At 37.5% G+C, this 22578-nt stretch overlaps 1 protein-coding gene across 1 annotated transcript in view; it reads left to right on the top strand.

Moving 5' to 3' along the window:
* LOC18791851 (chromatin structure-remodeling complex protein SYD) overlaps positions 3785–22578 on the top strand; it is a 21744-nt gene continuing 2950 nt past the window's right edge. The window contains 34 exon segments of the mRNA XM_020563259.1: positions 3785–3913; positions 4724–4838; positions 4957–5018; positions 5849–5937; positions 6025–6858; positions 7265–7440; positions 7848–8014; positions 8110–8174; positions 8286–9056; positions 9247–9416; positions 10704–10801; positions 11276–11461; positions 11611–11791; positions 11872–12066; positions 12141–12184; positions 12496–12552; positions 12764–12860; positions 12948–13120; positions 13208–13421; positions 13561–13686; positions 13796–13885; positions 14530–14646; positions 14725–14805; positions 14937–15044; positions 15169–15338; positions 15935–16013; positions 16112–16186; positions 16322–16419; positions 16507–16614; positions 17100–17157; positions 17281–17511; positions 17626–18844; positions 18942–22525; positions 22527–22562. Coding sequence (XP_020418848.1) covers positions 4734–4838; positions 4957–5018; positions 5849–5937; positions 6025–6858; positions 7265–7440; positions 7848–8014; positions 8110–8174; positions 8286–9056; positions 9247–9416; positions 10704–10801; positions 11276–11461; positions 11611–11791; positions 11872–12066; positions 12141–12184; positions 12496–12552; positions 12764–12860; positions 12948–13120; positions 13208–13421; positions 13561–13686; positions 13796–13885; positions 14530–14646; positions 14725–14805; positions 14937–15044; positions 15169–15338; positions 15935–16013; positions 16112–16186; positions 16322–16419; positions 16507–16614; positions 17100–17157; positions 17281–17511; positions 17626–18844; positions 18942–22525; positions 22527–22562 — 9864 coding nt within the window. The 5' untranslated portion in view covers positions 3785–3913; positions 4724–4733.

Raw genomic sequence — 22578 nt, forward strand, 5'->3', positions numbered from 1 at the left:
TTATTGTTCTTTTAAAGATGTTATTTTTTATTCATTTTTTTGTTTTAATATAAAAATACCATTTTAACTCTGCGTTTAATAGAAAAAGTTAACAAAATTGACGGCAGAACCATTTGTCCTAACAAAAGTGAAATTAAAGGACCACGGAAACGATTTTGAAAATTGAGGGACTCAAATATAAATTAGGTCTAAATTTATGGACTAATAAAATGATTAACCCTTTATAGAGGAAGGAATAAGCTCCATCTTCATATTTTAATATATCTTCATTGTTTTGTCCATTACCCACTGGATGCTCAATCTCATCTGTGTTAGTATGAAAATAGTGTTGTCATTTCCTAGACTCTAGCATAGGTTGAAAATTTGTGTGTGAAGAATTGTTACTAGACGTTTTGGCACAACTCATTCAACCCCATACATCCGAGGCTTGACTTGACCGATATGAGAAACTTGATTTCAGGTAAATCATGACATAATCATGCATTCATTATAGGATTCCTAGTTTCAGTTTTTTGTTTTATTAGATATTGTTTTAATAGATATTGTTTTTCTATTAAAAATTGATTGGTTGGCGTTTTTCAATAAGAATCCATATTGAACTAATATTCATGTTGGAAAACCAATTGTGGTCTTCTTAAGAGTCCAAATTAAGCTAAAAGTTCATAGTTATTATTGAAGTGGGTTTGGTACTCGTGTGCGGTCATCTGACTAGGTATAGGAAGCTTTGATTAAAAGCAGCTTGCATCTCTTTGGTTTTTTACGGTTTTTGATATTGGGTTGAGCATATAGAATTCTCAAGAAAAAGCTGTTGTGCACATATTTGAGATAAATCATCAAGTGTTCCATATTTACTTGGTGATTTATCAAACACTTTAATCATTTATATTGCATTCATATGCATGTCGGTGACTCATACGGTTGAGTGCACTAAGACCGTGGTGGCGGTTTTCCTCCGGCGAGCTTGAAACAATCGTGGCCAGTATTGCGTTCAACATAAGGAGTGTCGAAGATCATCCTGTGACAGAAGTTGAGTTACAAAGAAGTCGGTAAACATTATCTAGAATGAGTCTAGGATAAGTGTGTGAGTACTTCCTGTAATCATCGTTCTATAGTGGATTTGAGTTGGACTGAGGAGTCCCGTGGATTTTCCCCAGAGGTGGGGTTTCACCACGTAAAATAATTCTCTGCGTGTTCTTTTATTTTAAGCTTTACACATCTCAGGATTGATAACTAATATCAATCCTGCTTCAAAGGTTGATCATTATTTATTGCAAAAAATTCGAATTAGCTTGTTTAACCTTCTCCGGGCATATATAGATATCCTACAGGTATTTTCAATCTGCATATAAAAGAAATCAAAGAAAGCAACCATTTGACATGAAAGTGTGAAGCGATAGCAATTCACGGCTTGATAAAATAATATTGTATTCCTTCTCTCCTCTTTTGACTGGTGCACATGGGCTGCCACTTTATTCTTTATTGATGCTGGCTGCCCATTTTTTTTCTTAATAAAGTTGTAAAGATAATATTAAAATAAGTAGCTCTAGTATTCTTTATTCCTTTCCTCCAATGAGATAGTGACACATGGTGAATCAACCAAGCTCCCCTGTCAAGGCTCGGTTTCTCCATTGATGTAGCTAATGAAAGTTGGTTAGCATCATGCTTAACTCTTTTTCGAACATGATTCAATATAGGACAGTCTGAGAAGGCAACACTTATCCAAATGCTCCCATATTTGGATATGTTATACTAAACATCAGGAAAAACAACTCTCATGAAGAAGTCAAATTCATTTGAGAGGGGCAAGCAAGTCGAATTGCTCTCTCGGACACACTGATCGTCACGAGCGACATCCCTTTGAGCAAGCTTGAGTGTTTAGCACTATGAGAATGATACACTGATCGGATTGCTCCCATATTTGGATAAGTTGTCGTACACATCTGGAGGAATAATTACCATGAAGAAGTCAACTTCATTTGACTAGTGGAAAGGCCCTATCAAACAAAATTTATCGGATTGACCATCACTGGATTTTTCCTAAACCAACTTCAATGTTTATTGTTTGTTTGAAGATGTTATACTTATCCCATTGCTCTCAAATTTGGAAACGATGTAGTAGGTATCTGTAGGAACATCTTTCATGAAGAAAGAAAACTCCATCGGGCACTTTAAATCCTTGTCAAACACAATATATCTACTGATACTGAAATGCCTCTTGCATATGTTGCAGTTTTTGTTCGTTGGAGGATGCAATACTTGTTCAATTGCTTCCAAATGTAGACACGTGACAGTAGACACTGAAGTGAACAACTTTCAAGAAGAAAGAAACTTCAATTGAGCAATGAAAATTCCCTGTCGGGCACAATTCATATGACTTCAGTTATGCTTAGCCATGAGTTTGGCTATATTTTTGTTCAAAGAGCAATATCTCCTATTCTAAGACAAAAATTCTATTTTTGGTCCAAACAGTAATATATATGGATTGATAGGTGGAATCCATCCAATAGTCCAAATTCGATAATTAGATTTGAATTTGAATTGAGGTATATCCAATTCGAATCCGATCCGTTTACAAGCCTAATTAAGGTTTGCTTGACAATAAAAGCTTTTGAATATATGAATTCTTGAATTGATATTTATTTATATTTACTAAAATAAAGAATTGATATTTATGTCAATTAAAAAATAAAATAAACAAGAATGTATTTATCTTGCTTATTTTATAAGAGCATCTCCAAGAGAGATATCAAATACCAAACATCAAATTTAAATTTGATGAATGATGTTGTAATTTGACATCTTACACAACTTTACACTCTACCCGATACGTTAAATTAAATTATTATTTTATTATATTTTAGTGTTGATTCATTTTTAATTAAAAAGAAAAAGAAAAGAAAAAATAATAAGATATTCATTTGACATCTTGCTTTTGGGATGTCAAAAATAACATCTCAATCTCCAGCTTTCATTCTACATCAATTTTGACATATCAGTTGGAGTGATATGAGATGTTATTTCTAGCTGTTAAATGTCTATGTAGCACATTTGACACATCGGTTGGAGATAACAAAAATTGAAGGTCAAAGTTGCTTAAACCGAGTAGTCAAATCCTACATGAATTTGAAGGCTGGAAAAGATATGTGAAAAATAACATATCAACCCACTACCATTTCTTCTCTCTTTAAAACTTTATGCATCATATGAGCCCCATTTGCTTTAAAAAATATAATAAAATAATATGATATTTGATATTTTGGGTGGAGTTAAATTTTTTCCAAAGTATCAAATTGCCACATAAGCCATCAAATTCAAATTTAACATTTTGCATTTGACATCTCTCTTGGAGATACTCTAAATTTCATAATTTATCTTTTTTTTTTTTACGTGTGTAGTCTTTAGTTAAATGTATATATTATTTTATGGTAAGCAATCGAGCACGTTATTTTTTTTGGTGAAACGGAGCACATAATTTTTTTTGGTGAAATGGAGCACATTATTTTATGGTAAGTAATTGAGCACATTTATTTATAACCTGAAAAAATCCAGTACATTTTATCTACGAGCTTGGTTATGACCATTTGTTGACAAATATGACGAAGAAAAAAAATGTTTTTCTTTGAGAACCTCATAGTCTCATAGACATAATAATTTAATTTTCTTGAGCCGTACGTGGAGAAAACTTCTAGGCAAAGAAAAAAAAAGTTAAATGAAAGGGCTATCTGGTAATTTAAACGAAGTGAAAGTTTCGCACGCAATTATCTCTGTACGTGCTTGCCCAAAGCAAGACACATTTCTCGGCGAGGGTTTACAGATTTGCACTCTCTCTCTCTCTCTCGTTCCCTTTCTGTGTATGAAGCTGACGAGCTCTCACCAGCTTTGCCGTCGAATTCTGGGCCGGATCTTCGATTAGGTAACCCGTTGCGTTTCAAGCTGCACCTTTTCCTTTTGTGTTATATCGTCGTCCACATTTTTACTGTTTTCGAACTCAAACGTCAAAACGCTAAGAAATCGAATTGGGATACTTTCTGGAAATATCAATTTTTGTTTTTCAAGGCCAACATTTACTTCCTGTATACAATTTGCGATGGTTTTGGTTCAAGCGTTATCTGTATTTTACTCATTTCGAGCTCCGAATTTCATACAACAAGGGCCAAGGTAGTGTTTTGGTCAAAATTTGGGGTTTCTTGTGTGCTTGTGTTAAACTTGACTTGGGTTTTTTTTGTTTAAATTGAATTTCAAAATTGGCTTGATAGTATTATTACTGTATTCAATTTTAGAAACTAGTTAGGAAGATAGCAGTGATCTAATTGATCAATATCTCAAATAGGAAGTATTTTTAGCCGCCATTTGATGTTTTTAAGAATTTTTTACTTTGCATTAAATGAAATGCACTTATTTCACCACTGCATTCAATGCTTCTCTCTCATATTAGTTGATGGGGAGAGGACTTATTTTCTTGGAAGACAATCTAATGCATGAGTGTATGAGATGTCGATAAGCAGGTCTATTGGCTTGGCTTGTCTTAGTGTTTTTTTTAATATTTATTTATTTATTACAATCAGGAGCTCAAAGCTATTGGTTACTACTGTACATCAAAATTGCAATCCTCAACCATATATGTGAATGGTGTTTCTGATTGCAATCTTGAACCAGAAAATTCATTCATTGACTATGATAGCTATGTTTTACTGCTCTTTGATTTCACTAATTGCATGATTAGTTCAAATGAGATGGCATCTTCGCATAATGTCGAGTTGGAGGCGGCAAAGTTTCTCCACAAGCTCATTCAAGATTCCAAAGATGAGCCTGCCAAACTTGCCACAAAGCTTTATGTGGTTAGTATAGTTTTCTCTCGACAAATTTTCCTTTTATCTCTTTGCGCTCTCTGTTTACTTCTATTTGTTATGACATCAACGTACATGTATTTATTTACATTGTTCTTGAGAAATGCAGATATTACAACACATGAAGTCAAGTGGGAAGGAACATTCCATGCCATATCAAGTGATATCAAGGTAAAGAGTAATCATTGTTCACTCTATTTGATGGTATTTTGTTAATAGTGGACTTATTTTATGATAATAAGTAATATATGAAAAATTGCATGAGTTATATAGACCTGTGAATACCAATGATTTGTTAGTTCAGTGGTTGGGAATCTATTTGGGCCCTGGCATGTGGTCAGGGGTTCGACTCTCATCAAGGTACCTATCCAGCAATTTGCCAGTGTTTCCTGCCCCAAAGATTGTAGGTTTCGGGGGTGGGCCCCAGTTTGGAAGCTGAGTCAGCAACATCGACAAAGTGGAGTTCTGGGTTTAAAATGAAATAAAATATAGACACGTAAATGAATTTAAAAACTGTGCTAGCATTGTTATCATTTTACATGGGGTTGGTGAATTTAGTAAATCCTCATGACAATGAACTTGTAATCTACGAGCTTGCAACTTCCAAGGACATGAATTTTATGTACTTTATTAATCTGGAGGATGAGGCTGCATTTTATTTTATTCAGGTATTCACATCACACGGTGAGGGTAGTTGAATTGTATCCAATAATATTGGTTAGGCCATTAAGTAATTTACTTGTTTTTGGTAGAAAATAATATTATTTTAAGATTAAATTGCTTTGGTATAGAAGATTCTTTTACATGAAACTATTTTTTCTGGGTGAGTTGTTCTTAATTGTCTTGGTTTTTCCTTTTGTTTTAGTATATCAATTATTGCTGAGGAGAAACGCAACTTATACCTGAAATGCCTGCATTCTCTTACTTGAATTGTCAATTGTGTCTTTTTTCCCCATCATAGCTTATCATTTTCTCTAACTTATCTTCCTTCATCCACTAAGGGCCATGGAGACTGTTATTAGTCAACATGGTCTTGATATTGAAGCTTTGAAGTCATCACGCCTTCCTTTGTCTGGTGGAGCTCAAACAGGTAATTATTTTCATTTTAATTAAACCAAATCTGCTAATCATACTTTTTTGGTGATGTTGAGATAACTGTGCAGCCATTTTTCTGCAGGGTCTTCTCAGGCTGTTGGAGTTTCAAAAGATTCCAAAACAGGTTTGGCCGAAAATGAGATGTCTAATATGGACCCGTTTTCTACAAGCAGACCACCTGTTGGCCCTAGCAGTACAGGGCAGGATTATTATCAAGGCTCTACTACTCATCGGAGTAGTCAGTCTTTTGATCATGAAAGTCCATCTAGCTTGGACTCTAGGTCTGCCAATTCACAGTCACAAGAAAGGCGTGATACAGCAAACTGGGACAAACAGGTGAATCGAAAGGATGGTAAAAAAGCCACCACTAAGAGGAAGAGGGGAGATACATCCATACCTACAGAACCACATCTTGATAACCCTCAACATCTTGATACTCGAAATGCTATAGTTAATACGAGGAAGGGAAAGATAAACAAGGTTGAACCACCGGCTGGTTTCCCAATTAAAGGTGGTGAAAATGCTAATTTTAATATTGCTCCAAGTAGTGGTCAAATGGAACATTTTACATCTTTCTCTGGAAGCATGAGACCACTGCTTAGAGCCAAGCAAGAAGGTCAAAATTTGATAGAAAAGCAGTTGGATTTGACAAACACTAGCAATTCGATGTCTCGGGCTCCGAATGCAAAACTCCCTGAAGAAATGGAAGTTTCTTCTACTCATAATGCTTTAGCACAGCAGCAGGCTGCTCCTGTACCTCTTACACATGACACTATGGGTGTGTGGAATCAAAGTAAAGCTGGGTTTCCATTTGATAAGTCTCAAGTTCCCAGGTTTTCTTCTAATGTTGTTGTCCCAAGTAATATGACAGCAGAAATTCAAATGCAGCAGTTAACATCTCCATCACCTGGATCAAGTAAGAATTTGGAAAACATTGTTTTTAAAGTTGCAGAATTAACTTGTTGGAAAGCAATGCACCTGAATTTTTGTGCTGGAAAAATTAAAGATGTTTCATATTAATCAGGATCAAAATTGGTATAGAAAAATTTGGACCTTGAACCATGTCCTTAAACAATCTCCTGACCTCCAGATTAGTTGATTTTGATATCAACTTTGGTTGAATTAAAACCATGAATTATCTTTGTTCTTGAATGGTATTTTCTCCTTTGTTCATTTATTTACAAACGAAGAAACTTTTCAAGTTAGCGATCAAAAAGAAACTATTCAAGTTGGGGTTAATCTTATTAAGGAGGCCGAACCTCCTCTAATATCTCCCGGGTCATTGAGTAATTAAGGCTCACATTATATTGTTGGAAATTCAGGTTCTTTTGGCAAGATTCAAGGAGGTGTTCCAGTTACATCTAGTTCATATCAAGTGGCAGAACCAAGATTCTCAAGTCCAATGCAATACAGTGGGGCGATGCCTTCAACTGGAAAGGTCTCTGAGCATGATGGAGGAAATACTAATATATTAGCCGACGCAAATAAGATATTTCAGGTACTCAATTTCCCCCCTTCTGTTTGCTACTTTTAGGCAAAATGAGGGCATTGTGCTCAATTGTGTCCATGCTGAACTTCAGTGATTTGTAGTGTTCTCACATGATATATGAGGATGAAGGCGAAATAAAAGAGAACATAGCTACTACAATATGATTACCATATGTGTTTCTTCTTTGAAATGTAAGGGCAAACATGTAGTTCTGAGAATATGTGTATACTGCATGTGTTCTGTGTGACTTCGATCCTTTTGTTTTATCATTTTGCCCATCTTCTTAACTGATGTTGTCTTGCTGTGATTTGATACGTGTAGATTATTTTTAAATTTGTTCTGCACATGAAACCGTTTGCAACTCTACTGTTTGAAAGCTTGTGTATGTAATTTGCTTATGCTACATTTGTTCATAGGCTGGAAGGCAAAATAGTGCATTAGAAATGAGTATGCTGAGAAGTGCAGCTGTGAGGGATACTGGTAAAACTCCAGTCCACCTGGCTTCTGGCTCTCCTGGCATGCCTTTCAAGGAACAGCAGTTGAAACAGCTCAGAGCGCAGTGCCTTGTCTTTTTAGCCTTTAGGTAGTTTGTTTTATTTTCGTTCTGATGCTATTCTTTTTGGTATCTGGTTCAAATCTTTGTCTTGGTTGGGTTAAATTGTGGTTTTCTGCATGCAGAAATGGTTTGATGCCAAAGAAACTTCATCTTGAAATTGCACTGGGAAATGTTTTTCCTAAAGAAGGTAACTATTTTCAATTTTATTTTAATAAAAAGTCCTCAATTTTTACTAACTTGCCAAGTTGCAGCAACTTTTATATTACTGTCCTTGATGTATGAAATTATAAAATCTTAGGTGGCAGTACGGATGGGCCTCGAAAAGAGTTCATTGACCATAAAGGAAAAACACAATTTTCAAATGAGCCAAACAGCATTTCTGATTCCACTACACCATATGGAAGACTTAACAATGAGAGGGAAACTGATAAAATGCTTCCCGGTGCCTCATCCACCGGAAAATTCCTGGAGACTGACTCTTTGTCAAAAGAAACTGAGAACCCAAATATGGAAGAAAAGAATGGCCCACCTCCGGATCTCTTTGTTCTCGCTGAAGAAAAAAAGCATCTTCTTGTTTCACAAAAACCAGAATCTGAGACACAGACCCTGGAGACCACAGCCTCACCAGCATGTTTAACCATGACATCACAGCAGCCTGAATCTTCAGGTGCAAGGAGTGGTTTACCTGTTAGTAATCCTGTGGAAAATATGGAAAATGGACATTTGCAAGTTGGAAGGGTTAACCAAACTTCTTCCCTAATGGGTATGAATAAGCAGAATTCTGAGATAATCAGCTGGACTGGAGTTGGCAATCAGAATGAAGTTTCCAGGGGACTGTTACCAGCCTCTGCTGGTCAGCCAGAGTTGGTGTCTGAAAGAAACAATAATGCACCTGGTCAGTTCCCAAATCTTGGTAGCAGCAGTGCTCTGGGTAGTCAACATACTGATAATCACCCGACTTCTTTTTCATTTGGAGATCGTTGGAAACCAATTTCTGGAATTGGCAATGATCATCACTCAGCAAGTGCATCAAAGGACGCTCACATGATGCCAAAACACGTTTCTCATGGTGAGAATAGTATAACCAATCTATGTCCAGAGTTTTTTTCTTTTGCATTGATCTTGCTACTTCTGTTAATTGTGGTGGTAGGTGATTCATAGGTATCAGAATTTCAAAATAAATGCTTTTTAGTTATATAAAATCAGTTCCTCTTATTGACACTGAAAATGACCTCTTTTTTTTTTTTTTTTAACTACAGGACAAGTAAAGGAAGATAACCGTACTGATTTGCCACCTTCACCAAAATACACTATGTCAGAGAAGTGGATTATGGCTAAGCAGAAAAAGAAGCTTCTGGATGAACAAAATTGGACTCTAAAACAGCTAAAAGCAAGGCAAAAAATTGCCACATGTTTCCACAAGTTAAAGGTCCGTTAGAAAGATAGTATGTGACTTCAATTATTGTTTATGTCCTTTTATTACCATGACATATTTTCCTTATAATTCCTGCCTGATGATTGGTATGGGTTTAATTTATAGTTAGTATTATTGTTTTTCTTTTGGGGGAAGGGGAGTGGGGGCGCATGATGGGGTTCTGGAGGTTACTGTAAAACTGAAATTCAGCTTAAATAATCCCCTAACAAAACTTCTGTCAAATACAAAAGGGAACATATGCACATACTTTAAATAGAATTATATTTAAAACTGATACAACTGTGTTAGAAGTTTTAGGGGAAGGATTGGATTTAGAATTCAAGGACTAATGTCTCTAACTTAATTGTTTTCTTATGGAAAATGTCTCTGGAGTGATAGCAATCATAATAAATTTCAAGTATGTGTACTGTGAAAGAATGTTGCGATCCAGAAAAGTTAAACATGATGGATGTATAAAATTTGTATCTTGTTTCTTTGTGAGAGTGGCATTAAGAAGGTATTGGTGAAGGAACGCAGTGCTGCTCGATGACTTGATCATGGGGGCTTTGGATAACATAAAAATTCTCTCTCCTGGAATGATGGAAGAATGGAAATCTGGGTGTCAGTTTACCTCTTTAGTAAGATTGGCACCTCATAGCTTGATGTGAGGATCACGAATTAAAAAATGAATAAAAACTTTAATATAACTATCTGCTGCCGTGTAAGTTGTGTGTTATGCTCTGCAATCTTAGTTGTGTTTGGATAGCGCTGAACAGAGTTGCACAAGAAAAGTTTTTGGGCACATAATAATGTTCACATCACTGAAGGGATATTTATATGATTTGCTTGTTATTTTTCATGTGCTTTTATTATTCACGTGTGTCTCACTGTTCAAACAATACATCAGTTACGAAAAGGAAATTATGTACTTGTCTTGTTTGCCTTGAAGATGTTGGAGTTGATAAATGATTTCCATATCATGGTTTTGCCTAGTTGTTATGTGGTTGGAGCTTCAACCTGGGTTTGTCATGTGGAAATGGAACCAGTTACTGATATGCGACCATACCTGTGCCTTTTGCCTGACCTTTTTTGTTGACTCTTGCTTCTTTACAATGTATATGTGTTGTTTAATAGATTTGATGGTTCTATTCTGTGTGCATGAATTTGTGTTCCCTTGTGTACATATGATGACTATTTCTTTGTAGAAAGATAAATTGAACCAGATGCATGGTTTGATGGGTTCATTTTGGTCCTGTATTTGATATTTTATGCGCCTCATGTACTGCATTTTACTACTTGTAGGAAAATGTGAGCTCATCTGAAGATATATCTGCAAAAACCAAAAGTGTTATAGAACTGAAAAAACTACAACTCTTCGAGCTGCAACGCCGTCTCCGGAGGTTATTGTTCATCCTTTATGATCTTCCATGTGGAAACCAATTACTCCCTCTGTCCTTTACGGAATTGCCTTCTTTACAGAAAAAATGAATTTTAAGGACCACTTTAATGCTTTCCTACCGAATTATATGGAACTATTTTAATGCTTTCTTGTAAAATTTTAAGTAACTATTTTAATGCTTTCCTACCTACTTCTCATGTGTTTATATTCAATTATTAATCTTACTTTTAAATTTAAAAATCCAAAGTACTTGCATAAAATGTAATTAGGGAGATGAAAAAGGTTATTGTGGAAAAAGGGGAAATAAATTATTTGAATTTTGGATTGGATTCTTAAAAGGGAAGTGTAGACCATTTATTCAGGACAGAGGGAGTATATATTATCTTTGTTTCTCAGTCTAAATGGTACAAATCTTTTCTCTATATTTTGTTTTATTTTCTAGACACTTAATCCTTGTTTTGTTTCATTTGGGCAGTGAATTTTTGAATGATTTCTTCAAACCAATCAATACTGAAATGGATCACTTGAGAAACTGTAAGAAATTTAGACATGGTAGGAGGATAAAACAACTTGAAAAGTTTGAGCAAAAGATGAAGGAAGAGCGACAAAAGAGAATTCGGGAGAGGCAAAAGGAGTTCTTTGGTGAAATAGAGGTTCACAAGTACGTACTCTCTTTTTGTCCAGTGTGTGTCAATACCTTTAGCTTTCTATGTTTTTTGAGGAGCTATGGTAATCATTACTTCCATTTCTCCTATTTCATTTGGTTTGTTGTGCATGCTTTTCTGACTTGCTTTCTAATCTGGACTTCAGGGAAAGACTGGATGATGCGTTTAAAATTAAAAGAGAGCGGTGGAAGGTTTTCAATAAATATGCGAAGGAGTTCCACAAAAGGAAGGAACGCATCCATCGTGAGAAGATTGATCGGATTCAACGTGAAAAGATAAATTTATTGAAGATCAATGATGTGGAGGGATATCTGCGAATGGTGCAGGTATGTTCTAAATTTTACTGACTTTAGGATTGCATCTTATTTTTATTCTTTTTGCATAACATTTTTGAAACTCATGATAGGATGCCAAATCTGACCGTGTTAAGCAACTTCTCAAAGAGACGGAAAAATATCTTCAAAAGCTCGGATCCAAGCTACGAGATGCAAAGGCTGTGGCAAGTCAATTTGAGCATGATATGGATGAAAGTGGAAGTGGAGGTGCTACTGAGAAGAGTGAGCCTAGTTGTGAAAATGAAGATGAAAGTGATCAGGCAAAGGCAAGTTTGTTCTCTGTACACTACAGTTTTTTTGAAGTTCCCGCTCATTGTGTTATTTTATCATTGTTTTGCAGCATTACATGGAAAGCAATGAGAAGTACTATTTGATGGCTCATAGGTATGTATATGGCTTCTTTATCATGGATTTATTGTTGATGTCACCTTGTTTGCTGCTTTAGAATAGAATTCCTCACTTTGTAACATTTATTTAGTGGTGGTTGAACTCAGCTAACCTCTGGTTCCTTTTTTGCTCTTTAAGAGATTTCCTTTCTTAACGTAGAAGTTGGAACATCTATTTTTTTTTTAAAATTTCAATAAATATGAAAGTCTGACTGTCTTGACGCTGTCAATTTGACAAATTATTTTCCCGTAATAGTACTGATTTACAGCTCTAACCAAGTATCTTACAATCAACTTTGGTTTTTGCAGTATAAAAGAGAATATCGCGAAGCAGCCATCTATTCTTAATGGTGGAAAATTGAGAGAGTGAGTAGAATGTGATCTGATAGATATATATATTATCTTATGTTGGGGGAAGGATAAAAGGGTTGATCTTCTTTTTCTCAACTTTAAAAGCAATATTTTTTTGGGGGGTGTGGGTTGGGGGGCTGTTATATCCATTTGAATTGATCAAGGGAGGTGTTTTTATTAACACCTCATGTGTGATTTTTCTAAAAATGGTATTTTTGACGTTCAGGTATCAAATGAATGGCTTAAGGTGGTTGGTGTCTCTATACAACAATCATTTGAATGGTATACTTGCTGATGAAATGGGTTTGGGTAAAACTGTTCAGGTAGGGATTGATTATGAGTCCTCCCTAAACCATTCACAGTTTGTTTCCAGTTTACACGTCCATAATCTAAAACATGTTTGTTTTTAGGTTATTTCTTTAATTTGTTACCTGATGGAAACAAAAAATGATCGAGGACCTTTCCTAGTGGTTGTGCCATCTTCAGTGTTACCCGGATGGGAATCAGAAATTAACTTTTGGGCCCCTAGTATTCTTGGGATCGTCTATGCTGGGCCCCCTGAGGAGAGACGTAGGCTATTCAAGTAATCCCATTAAAACCGAACTGCTATACTTCCTTATGTATTTTATTTATATTTATGCAGAAGCTCAAAAAGTACTTTACATTGCAGGGAAAGAATAGTTCAACGGAAATTTAATGTCCTCCTTACTACATACGAGTATCTGATGAATAAGCATGACAGACCTAAACTAAGCAAATTACACTGGCATTATATAATAATCGATGAAGGCCATCGGATAAAGAATGCTTCCTGCAAGTTAAATGCTGAGTTGAAGCATTATCAAAGCTCTCACAGATTGCTGTTAACTGGAACTCCACTGCAGGTTTCAGGATCTCTTTTCGTGTGCTCTTCTTTTATTTATTGTTTGCACTCATTTTCTGCGGTTTAATAAATGTGTATTGTCTTTCCTTTGTGTATTTATGCAGTATCCTGATTACTTTCTATTCTTGTGTTTTGATTAGAATAATCTCGAGGAGTTGTGGGCGCTACTAAATTTCTTGTTGCCCAATATTTTTAATTCATCAGAAGATTTTTCTCAGTGGTTCAACAAACCATTTGAAAGTAGTGGTGATAGCACAGCTGACCAAGTAAGCTTTGGAATGTTGTATTTGAGAATTGATGTTTTAAAAACTATTGTGGCTCCGGTTGCATTAAAATCTGACAGTCGTGTATGTATTGTTGGCATATATTGACAAGGCCTTACTCTCTGAGGAGGAGAATCTATTGATCATAAACCGTCTTCACCAAGTTCTTCGACCATTTGTCCTTCGGAGGCTGAAGCATAAGGTTCCTAAAATTTGTTTTCTGCTTATCAATAATATTTGCGTTTGGAATGTGTTTTTTTTCTTGGATTTATTTGTGTTTGTGTGGCTTTGAAATCTGGTTTCTTATATGCATGTAATGTGTTTATATATGAATGTGTACGCATACAGACATGCATGTCTATGGTTTTCTGGAATTCTTTCTTTTGTATCCATTTATGTATTCTGGTCAAGGAAATGTTTTGTCGCCATAAAACTTTTAAGAAATGACTTGGATATACTAACATTGTGTCTTATCCATGATAATCCCATACATGTCAGTTGATCAACAAAATCCTGGTTAACTTCATTATTTCTGTATGGAAGGCATGTGCAGACTTGGTAGTTTGATTATGATATGCAGTGCTGCATGATTGATTTGAGGTTAACTTCCAATAAGACTTGACTTCTGAATATTTTCTTTAGGTGCTTAGTGCATCTGGCTTTTGTATTTGATTTGTTATGGAGTGTGTTACATTGAGAAATTTGATATAAAATGTATTGCTTCTGGGCCCTTGGTAATATTTTATTGAAGTTTCTGTTCTATCTTTAAAAAGGCATTCAATTGTAAATGTTGAGTTTTGGAAGTTTCTATGTTAATGTTCCTGCATTTTAATTTCTTTGTGGCAGGTTGAAAATGAACTACCCGAAAAGATTGAGAGACTTGTAAGATGTGAGGCTTCTGCTTATCAGAAGCTTTTGATGAAGAGGGTAGAAGATAATTTGGGTACAATTGGAAATTCCAAGGTATTTTTAGTTCTCCTTTCAATTTAGGGAGGTGAACTGTTAAGTGTATCTTATTATAATTTACACATTTTTTTTCAGGCCCGGTCAGTGCACAATTCTGTTATGGAGCTTCGAAATATATGTAATCATCCATATCTCAGCCAGCTTCATGCAGAGGAGGCATGTTCTTTACCTGTTCATTTTAAGTTTTTATTTGCTCATGTAAAAGATGCTGAACGGGAGAAGGAAGCAATTTTCATTATTACCTTGTGTTCTCAAGATAAACTTCTTTGTCTGATTGCTTCTTGTAGGTTGATACCTATATACCAAAGCATTATCTGCCACCAATTATAAGGCTTTGTGGGAAGCTTGAGATGTTAGATCGATTACTTCCCAAGCTAAAAGCAACAGATCATAGGGTACGGAAGGCATTTTACCTGTGTCTAGCGACATTATTTTTTGTTTAACTCTCTCTTTTTATGAATATTCCAGTTGTTGGACTTGATATCAGAGTGCAACTGATTGGAACTTGTCACTGTGCAGGTTCTTTTCTTTTCCACAATGACTAGGCTACTTGATGTTATGGAGGAATATCTCAACGGTAAACAATATCGGTACCTCAGGTTGGATGGACATACATCTGGGGGTGATCGTGGTACCCTTATTGACATGTTCAATAAACCGGATTCTCCCTTTTTTATATTTCTTCTCAGGTGATTCTTTTTGTGCGTATTATACTTTTATGTCTGCTTTTACTGGGTTAGGTGGTTCAATAGGTTACGGAAACTTCGGGTTAGAGGGAGAGCCTGCAGGGGCTGTGCTATGATTTAGCTGTAGGTTAAACCTTACATGTGAAGTTGGAAGCAACAAAAGGTGTGCTTTGTAGTGTCAAAAGCACTTTCCGATAAAAGGTGGTTTTTATTATTGAGTTTTTGTCTGAAATGGACAAAAGTGGTTTTGGTGGTGAGAGGAACACTTTTAGTGCTTCGTGGAGAAGGACTGCAAGGTGATTATGGAGGATGCATTTCATGTTTGATGATTTTTCTTATGTGCCTCCAACAGATGCACTTTATACAAAAGCTCTACCAAATAGGCTGTAAGAATCCTACACTAATTTAGTAAAATCTCACTTGGGTTCTAGAATTAGGCCACCATATATTGGGTTGCTTCGTGCTTGACACTGACGTAAGTTGTTACTAGCAAGTAGTGAATAAAAAGTATAGAAGTTCTGTTGTGCTGATATGTGTCTGCAGGCATGATTGTGTGCACATGAGTGTAAATGGTACTGACATATGTATGATTTTGATAGCATTCGGGCTGGTGGTGTTGGAGTAAATCTTCAAGCTGCAGATACAGTGATAATATTTGACACTGACTGGAATCCGCAGGCAATTTTCAAAATTACTGTTCAATGATTTATATTTTGAATTTAAACCATATAGTTTCAATTCTATAGTTGATTTATTTTTTCATTGTAAATTTTCAGGTTGATTTGCAAGCTCAAGCAAGGGCTCACAGAATTGGCCAGAAGAGGGATGTGCTTGTTCTTCGATTTGAAACAGTATGCAATTTCTCCCCTGGGCTATGTTTCAATTTGAAATGGCTCTTTGTCTTCTCTATTTATGTCTTGAAATTAAATTATCTACACTTTAGGAGTCTGGATGTCTAAGTGCTTGAATTGTTTCTTTTGTATAAGGTTCAAACTGTTGAGGAACAAGTCAGAGCTGCAGCTGAGCACAAACTGGGAGTAGCGAATCAGAGCATTACTGCTGGTTTCTTTGACAACAATACAAGGTTAATTTGAATTGTTGCTGAGCTAAACTCTGTTGCATACTCTTCTAAGGAAGTTGCTAATTGTTCTTGAAAATTGTTTTACCACAGTGCTGAAGATCGAAGAGAATATTTGGAGTCCCTTTTGCGTGAGTGTAAGAAAGAAGAAGCTGCACCTGTATTAGATGATGATGCTTTAAATGATCTCTTAGCTCGCAGGTACATACAGTGACGATTTTTGTTGTTTATATTTTGCTCTTGACGTGACTGGTCGTCTGAATGAGATTTCCTGTTTCAGCATCAATTTTATAGGGAATAGCATTTCCATCCGTAGGTTTCTTGAATAGATGGGGCACTCTGTAGACTATGGTACCTTGCCGTTTTGCTTTGGCTTTCATGACATTTACTGTTTTCATAAGCAATGATGAATTTGCTGTCCTATTTTTTCCCTCCTGTTAAAATTATCTACAAACTCAGAAGGGCTGGGAATTTCGCAGTCAGAAGTCATTAGTATGTTGGATTTGGTTAATGATTAATACGCAAAGCCATTTTTCGCTTGCTGGATTTTGTTTGTCATTATTATTTGAATTTTTTTTTGCTTGCTGATTAATGATTAATGAAGGAAATTTTTTTTTTATGCTAAGTTTTTTGGTCGATTTTTTTATTTAAAGTTGATTTATCAATGATTGCCTCTCTTCCTGCAGTGAGCCAGAAATTGATGTATTTGAAACTATTGACAAAAGAAGACGGGAAGAAGAGATGGTATTCACTTACATTTGTACTCTGCTGTCTCTTTGGTTTTACATTGCATAAGTATCCTTGTATATCTTGCATGCTACCTGTTCCTCTGATGATGCAGCTTTATTAAAAAAAATAATTTTGTAGGCAACATGGAGGAAATTAGCATGTGTTCAAGGCATGGATAGTTCTGAAACTCTGCCTCCTTTGCCTTCTCGCCTCGTTACAGACGATGACTTGAAGGAGTTCTGTGAAGTAATGAAGGTATATGAGGTGCCAAAGACTGGTGAAGTGTCTAATGTCGGGGTAAAGCGGAAGGGTGGGGCTCTTGGGGGCCTTGATACTCAACGTTATGGCAGGGGCAAACGGGCAAGAGAGGTTTGTTTTTCATATTTGATTCTTATTGCTTGATTGTATCCTTTATGTTCTTGTGTTTCTTTGACCACAAAGCTGCTAATTGAATGTGAATCTGTTTCTTTCAATGCTTTTTAGGTGCGTTCATATGAAGAACAATGGACAGAAGAGGAATTTGAAAAGTTGTGTCAGGCTGACTCACCTGATTCCCCCACAAAATCAAAGGAAGAATTTTTGGAGTCAAACTTGCCAAAAGATGACAGTGGGTCTGTGGTGGCTGTTTGTAAAACAGAACTTCCTGCTCCACTTCCACCACACTTACCATTACCGTCTGTGGAGCTGCCCCAGATACAGCAAAGTAAAGAGGTTACACCACCAGCTAAACGAGGCCGTGGAAGGCCAAAAAGAGCAACACTGGATCAATCACCAACTGCGATGGCTCTTACAGCACCTTCTGGAACTGTCAAAGTGGATACTGGGTTACAGAGAGGAGTGGTGTCGAGCCCTGTAACAAATTCAGGCCCTGATTCATCACCTAGTTCTGTTAATGTACAGGGTATTGGTGGAATTGTACAACCTAATAATATCGTGGCCTCACCTAGCTCTCAGCCAACTGCTCCTAAACCTTCTGTTACTCCTGGTTCTCAAACGACCATTGTCAGCCCATCTGCATCAACACAAGTAAGAGGACAAGGTCGGAAAACTCAAAGTGGATTAGAAGCACCCAGGCGTAGGGGAAAGAAACAGGTGCCACAATCACCTGGTGTTTCTGGTGGATTAGCTGGTTCTGATCCAAAACAAAATGAAGTATCACAGAACACATCTGTGAACCCATTAGAAAATCAAGCCATTGGCATGAGCGAAACTGTTTCTTGTACTTCTGCAGTCCAACATCCTGATTCTTTACCTGGTTCTGTTCCTTTACAAGGTGCCAATGGGACTGATCATCAAGTTGGTGGTGCAATGGCTTTGACTTCTCAGCCAACCCTTCCTTCCCCATCTGTTGCTCCTTCCTCTCAATCTTCTCCTTCCCCTTCTGTACCTGTGCAAACGAAAGGGCAAAACCGGAAGGCTCAAAGTGGCGCAGGAGCACAGCGGCGTAGGGGAAAGAAACAGGTGCCAGTATCACCTGCTGTTCCTGATGTGTTAGATGCTCAGGATTTAAAACCAAATCTGCAACCACAGGATAAACCTGGAGATTTATCTGTGAGCAAAGACAGTGCTGCGAGAAGTAAGCAAGAGGCTGATGGTTTACCTGGTCAGAATCTGAACTCAACTGAAGAATCAGTAAATTCAACTGAAGCCAAGCAGACAATAAGCTCATCAATGATACACGAGACTGCCCTCAGAACCCTGGGTAAATACTGTGCATGCATGCATGTTTAGGAATAATTTTTCACAACTGAAATCATGATAAATTTCCTTACATAAACTGACATTTTAATATTGTGCAGGCCCTGCGACAGGGGAAAGCCTAAATGTTATTGCATGCAATGCTACTGTGACAAAAGAGGCTTTGCCTGAAAGTTGCTCATCCAAACCTAAGAATGACAAGGTTTCAGGGAATGAAGGTGCTGCCATACCAGCTGAGGTGAATAAGAGCCAGAGTTTGGAGGATAAAGCTTGTCCAGCTATTGCAACTTCCATAACTGCGGCTCCAGCTCATACTCCTTTAACTGATTCCTTTCCCAGTTCCACTGCTGTGGAAAACACCAGTGAGACAAAATATGACGTTGCTAAGATTGCTCCTAGCTCTCAGTCAACGCCTTTGTACCATTCTGTTCCTCTGGCATCTCAATCTATCACTCCTTGCCCTTCCGAATCACTAGAAGTCAAACGGCAAGGTCGAAAGACTTCAAACAGAGCAGAAGCACCCCGTCGTAGGGGAAGGAAGCAGGCTCCGGTGTTACCTGCTGTTTCTGATGGTCCAGCCGGTCAGGATCCAAAATTAAATTCTCAATTACAGAATGCATCTGCTGTTACAATGGGAAGTAAGTCTGTTGCTCCGAGAAGTAAGCAAGGTACTGATGGACAGGAACTGACAAATGCTATTCAGGCCCAGACAAGCCAAGTGCATTTGGCTAGCAGTTTAGTGGGTCATGATCCAAAAAGAAAAGAGCAGTCAGGCTATTCTGCCCACAATAGGCAACCTACAAACTCAACATCAGCACTTGACAGTGCTGCTGGATCCTCTGATAAGAGTTCTGCTTTGGGCCGCATCCAGACTGCTGATGTAAATGATGTTGCTCGTGTGATGAAGGAGGTCTTTTCTGGAACAATTTTGTCAAAAGCTAAAATTCCTGAAACTTTTGGGAGAGAAGGTAGGGTTGCCCCCTGTATACCTTTATCAAGTAAGATTCCTGTGGACACAGCCAAAAGCCAATGTTTGGAGGATAAATCATGTCCTACTCTGCCAACTTTGGAAACAGCAGCTCATGCACTTGACCTTACTGGGACTGATGCAAAAGGGGAGAGGGACAAGACACCTGCTTTGAATGAAACCCATGTTCCCATCACTAATATGGACCAACCTGAAAGCAAGACGGCTGTGGGCTCCATCAAAGAATTGAAAGGTTCGAAACAACTTTCTGTTGATGGCACAACTAGGGTGAGTAAGACTGTTTTTCAACCAGTGTCTCCAGATGTTGATGTGACTGCTTCTAGTATAGGGGCCTGTGGGAGTGAGGTAGGTTCATCTTTGGTATTTTCAAGTAGTGTTGAGCATCCTCAGGTGATTGGTGGAAACAAAACTGAATCTTTGTCAGGAGAGTCTCCTAAATCCTCTTCTGTTGATTTAAGTGACAATAAGTGTCCTACGATTTCCATGAATACTGACAATGCTAGTCTTCATCTTGGATTGACACCTCCTGTTCCTGAGGGCCCAGTTGAGTCAGGTGTGGTGGGCCCTCCTGCTATGATTGATTCTGAAAACAAGATAGAGCCTTGTGTTAAAGAGCATCCAACATCTCCTCCTTGTAATGCGGCCAGCCTTGAGTGCGCTCCCCTAATTCCCAAAGATTCTGATGATGTTAGCAATCATTCTAAAGACACTTCACCCATTTCTGCAAGTCCAGATCGTTCAGCTGTCATTCCTGATATTCCTGAAATGACTGAAACAAATGCCGTAGACAAAACAGAGCCTTCTTCCAAAGAGTCTCGAGAATCTTCCCCTCATGATAATGTATCCACAACATTTGAAATCGTTTGTCCAGGAGAGAGTGCACCCATGTCTGTTGGTTTAGAGGATTCGGAGCTTCCTGGCATGGCTGAGAATGACACTGGAGAAATGGTTGAGTCTGCTTCAAAAGGTTGTCCAAAATCTTCTCCTGTTGATATAAGCCATGAAATTTCCACAACTATTACCACAATCCCAAATATTGTGTTTGGTGGGGGTTGTATTGACAAGGTTGATGTGCCTTGTACAGAATCTGAAGCTGCTAATTGTTCTGGTGAAGGTAATTTTTTGAATTCTGAAATTTCCTTGAAGGCTGATGATTTCGAAGTCACTCTTGGGTCAGCTGATGTTGCCTCGGGGCATAATACTATGCATGATATTCCTACTGAAAAGGGCATCTTGGAACTTCGAACTGATGTGATTGAGGATGGTAGTATTGATGTGTGCAATGTGGAAGTTGTCCCCTCCGAGGGTGATCAAATGAATGTTTCTTGTGTTGGTTGTTATCCATCTGCAAAAGTATCAGACACGAGTTTACCTGCATCTTCATTGTTAACTGTGGGAGAAATCAATGACTCATCTGATAGAGGTCAAGTTGACAGCTATGTATCACAGGAGAACCCAAAAAGTTCTGGTGCAGCATTGGTTGTTTCTCAGGATGATGGTTTCGTTTCAGGAGATAGATCAGAAATCTTACAGTCATCTTCCTTGGTGGAAGAGGAACCAGTAGGGGGCGCATCTGTGAAGTGCCAAAATTCCAGCTCGTCATCTTCAGAGGAAAGGAAAGATTCAGTTACTGAAAAGGATGTTATTTTGTCTGAGGAACTTATACCAAAAAACTTGGATGTTCCTTTATCTTTAATTACACAGGAAGAAAATATTGAGGGTTCATCGGAGGAGAGGCCAAGTTGCAGTTCCATACTACTGGATGATTCAAAAGGTCCTGGAGCTTTAACAGTTGTTCAAATTGATTTATCTCAGGTTTGTGAAACTTTGCAAGAGAATGTTGTATCAGAAGGTATGGATCCACCTTCATCTTCCTTAGTGACTGGAGAAGAGCCGACTGAGGAAATATCTAAGAAGAATCAAGTTTGCAGATCTGTACCTGTGGAGGAACCAGAAGTTTCTAGAGCTGAAAGAGATGCTCGAATTGATTCGTCTCAGGTTGATGGCATTTTACCGCAAATGGTTGTGGACAACTTAGGTTCTCCTCTATCTTCTTTAGTGACAGAGGAAGGAAAGATTGGGGACTCATTGGTAAAATGTGTAATTGGCAGTCCAGTACAAATGAAAGAAGAAGACAAGATTGATGGAATATCTATTAAATGTTTAAGTGGGAATTCAGACCTACTGGGAGACTCACAAGGATCTGATGCTGAAATGGATGTTTCTCAGGCTCGTGGGTTTCTAACAGACACTGAAAGTGTTATTGTGCCTTCATCTTCTGCAGCAGTTAAGGAAGGAAAGATTGAGTGCTCATCTGAGAGGGGTCCAGTTAACAGATCAATAGTGCTGGAGGAAACATCTGAAGATTTAGTTACTGATAATGTGGTTGTTTCTCGGGTTGGTGTGTTTGTGCCCAAAAATATGTTAGAAGCTGCGGTTCAACCTTTATCTACTTTGACAAAAGAGCAGGAAAAGACTGAGTGCTCTTCTGAGAAGGATCAAGATGGCAGCTCAGTACAACTGGATGAACCAAATGGAAAGGAAGATGAAATGGATCAAATGGAAACGCCCAGATATTCTGGGGATTTGCCAGACTGTATTGTATCAGAAAGTGTGGATTTGGAAGAGAAGATTCAGGGCTTATCTGAGAAGGATCCTGTAAGCAGCTTAGCACCACAGTTGGAATCAAAGGTTTCTGGAACCTGAGATGGTTGATCATTTGGATGCATCTAAGGTTGGTTGACTCATTT

Source organism: Prunus persica, chromosome G1 (assembly GCF_000346465.2).
Source record: "Prunus persica cultivar Lovell chromosome G1, Prunus_persica_NCBIv2, whole genome shotgun sequence".
Taxonomy (NCBI): Eukaryota; Viridiplantae; Streptophyta; class Magnoliopsida; order Rosales; family Rosaceae; genus Prunus; species Prunus persica.